This window comes from Chenopodium quinoa, unplaced genomic scaffold, assembly GCF_001683475.1.
Source record: "Chenopodium quinoa cultivar QQ74 unplaced genomic scaffold, ASM168347v1, whole genome shotgun sequence".
Lineage (NCBI taxonomy): Eukaryota > Viridiplantae > Streptophyta > Magnoliopsida > Caryophyllales > Amaranthaceae > Chenopodium > Chenopodium quinoa.
In genome coordinates this window covers 3,146,207-3,149,100 of record NW_018742244.1, presented here as the reverse complement: position 1 = coordinate 3,149,100, position 2,894 = coordinate 3,146,207, and the positions used below count along the sequence as shown (strand labels likewise).

The 2,894-nt window shown below is 36.5% G+C and overlaps 1 protein-coding gene across 1 annotated transcript; it reads right to left on the bottom strand.

The window, feature by feature from the left end:
* Positions 1-822: 822 nt before the first annotated feature.
* Positions 823-2,648, bottom strand: LOC110682134 (AT-hook motif nuclear-localized protein 25-like). The gene has a single exon (XM_021858384.1). It carries the CDS (start codon positions 2,311-2,313, stop codon positions 1,498-1,500), a length of 816 nt encoding a protein of 271 aa, XP_021714076.1. The 5' UTR covers positions 2,314-2,648; the 3' UTR covers positions 823-1,497.
* Between the last annotated feature and the right edge of the window lie 246 nt (positions 2,649-2,894).

Here is a 2,894-nt window from a genome sequence, read left to right as displayed (position 1 = left end):
CTCTTTCGGAATGTTTAGACAGGAAAATGAGAGTTTCTTTAGGTGGAGGAAATTCTGTCCAATTGATCTATGCATAAATTTGAGAGAGGCTGTTGTTTGAGTGATCTCGATGCTTTTCTTTTTTAGATTGTTGTCACATCATTGTAGAATGATGTATCGGTACTGTAAGGTGCTCGTATTTCTTTGTAAAGAGGAAATTCACAAAATTAAAGTTAAAAACAAGAAAAAACTTAAATTACTAGAGTGATGTAAAATTACAAAGCATCTAAATCCAAAACAAAATCTTACAGTAGATTTAAAGGAATTGATAAATCATGTTTTGATGAGGGTAGAAATGATTCATCCTTCATTCCTCTGAACAAAATAGGCAATTCAAAACGTCTACATAATAAGTAACATAGCCAACAACACAAGATGAGGAAACAAGAATTTGAGGTCGTCAAGGGTTTTATACTTTAAACTCCTTAATTAAACAAATTGTCATCTTTCAATCTAACCAAGAACTTGATTTAAAACAAATTGTCATCTATCAATCTAACCAAGAACTTGATTCGAGAAACCATGTTATATGAATCATATTATCACACACAATGACACAAGAATTAAAGATTAGTAACAAATAAAATAAATGCAGATAAAGCATGCAAAATGCAAGCAAAAACAACCATTTTTTTTAACAATAAGTTCATAACTTCATATGTATAATGAAAACAGCAACACAACAAAACACACAAGACAAAACCTTCAATTTAGCTAAAAAAAACTATACTACAAAACTCGAACACTAATAATGTCTAGGAGACATCTATTTATACAAGTGTATTCAATATTATTATAGGGCAAGTAAATCAATAAATTAACTCAAATTGACATAAAATGTCTACATAGAGGAAACATCTTAAATTACTAGTTAATGAATTAATGACAAAAACATCTTTTGTTTGATTCTGAGTTCTATAATATATATTGGCCCAACCGTTGGAATTAATGTCACCTATTCATTGATCCATTAACACAACTACAGTAGAACCTAGAAAGTATTTATATATAGTTAGAATTTAAGGAGATTGTATTATATTTAAGGAGAATTTAAGGAATACATAAAAATATACGTAGTGGCCAAACCTTTGCATGATCAACAAATTTCCATAATTCATTTTTAAAAAAAATCTACGAATTAGTCGAAAATAAATAATAATTATAAAAATAACACCCCAAATTAAAGTCACTCCTCACTACATGCAATTGTGCACAATACAATTCCATGAAAATTAAAAGGTTTTGAAAGAAAAAAATAAAAAATGGAGTGACTATTTCTTAGTTCTACAAATTGCACAAGTTTTTGGTCATTCATTTTTGTACACAAAATTTGTACCTCAGCTTGGGAGTTCACCATCACTTCCACCATCCGCCAGGCCACCTTCGAGACACACCTTTGACCATCAATAATCCGACGAAATGCCTTAGAAACTTACGGTTAACCATTAACTTAAAAACCTAATATTGTGACCTCCATCCAAATACATCATTCCCACCTTGTCCATCTCCACCACCACCACCACCCCCGCCACCGAAACTCGAGAAGTTCCCTCCTCCTTCTAGGGGTCCCACACTCCCCGTAACACCCGACAACTGCGAAGCCGTCGGCTGCTGCTGATTGTGCACTTGTTTGAACGGTGGCTGCAATTGCGCCACCGGATTACTATTACTATTATTAGTAGTAGTATTAGTATTAGTATTATTTCCGATTTCTCTTTCCTCGCCTTCTTCCAATGGTAACCTATCAAAAACAGCATTAGCAAAAGAAGCCGCCATTAAAACCACCGGCCCGGAAGCCATTAACGGGCCCACCACACTTCCGCCGACCACCTGCCCCTGCCCGCCTGCCAGGAATATGGTCAGCCCACCTGCCCCGGGTGGGGCAGGCGGTGGTAAAGCGGTCCCGGTAATCGAAAGAATCTCGAACCTTCCATGTAACGTCATCACACTTCCCGCCGGCGCCGCTGGTTGCCGGAGATTGACATTGGTGACAGCTCCGGTGCCGGAAAACACGCAAACTCCTCTTCCTCTTCGGGTTGCGAAATGGGTCACGGATTCTACCACATCTGAACCCGGAGAAACTTCTAGAACGTGGGATCTCAGAGCATTTGGGCTATCTCGGGTTATGATAATGGGTGGTTTGGGCTTGTTTTTTGAGCCCGCAGGCCGGCCTCTGGGCCTCCGTCCGCCGCCACTGTTACTGTTTCCTCCGCCGGAGCTGGTGGATGCGGGTTCGGGTTCAGATTTTGTGGTGTCTACTTGGAGCTCCAGCATTTTTAAGCCCAGATTTGAGAAAAGTGTGTTGTCTACCAAGTGTTTGATGAAATGTCTGAATGAGAAAAGTTGGTGTAAGAAACAGGAAATTATGGGGGCTTATGAATTGAGGAAAAGGGTGTTTGAATTGAAAAAAATTGGGAATTCAAAGATAATGAATTTCAAGAAAGAGGAGAGAGAGTTGAAGGAGGTTGAATGGGGCGTTAAATACTACTATACAGAAAAGAAAAATGCTTTCTTGACTGAGAAGGTTATGGCGGTATGAAACTTTTTGAGCTTTTTGACGAGGTGAAAATAGAGATATAATATTTTATTACTAAAGGAGTTTAATTGGTTTGCTTCAAGTTTTCATAATGGAACCTCACTTTAATATATTATTATAATATTATTATTAAGGAGTATTATATTATGTGACACTATAATTAGTACTTTTGTTAAACTAGAATATAGGCATAAACAAATGTTACACTTGTTAGTGTTGTTTCTAATTTGCTACTCGTGTTGGTGACTTTGTATTAGTAAATTAAATGTTTTTTTTTATATATATATAATTTTAATTTTTTGACAAGTGGTTCTTAGTA

What these genes read in the sequence shown, in the direction of transcription:
- LOC110682134 (XM_021858384.1), bottom strand. Translation starts at nt 2,313, where the DNA reads ATGCTGGAGCTCCAAGTAGACACCACAAAATCTGAACCCGAACCCGCA.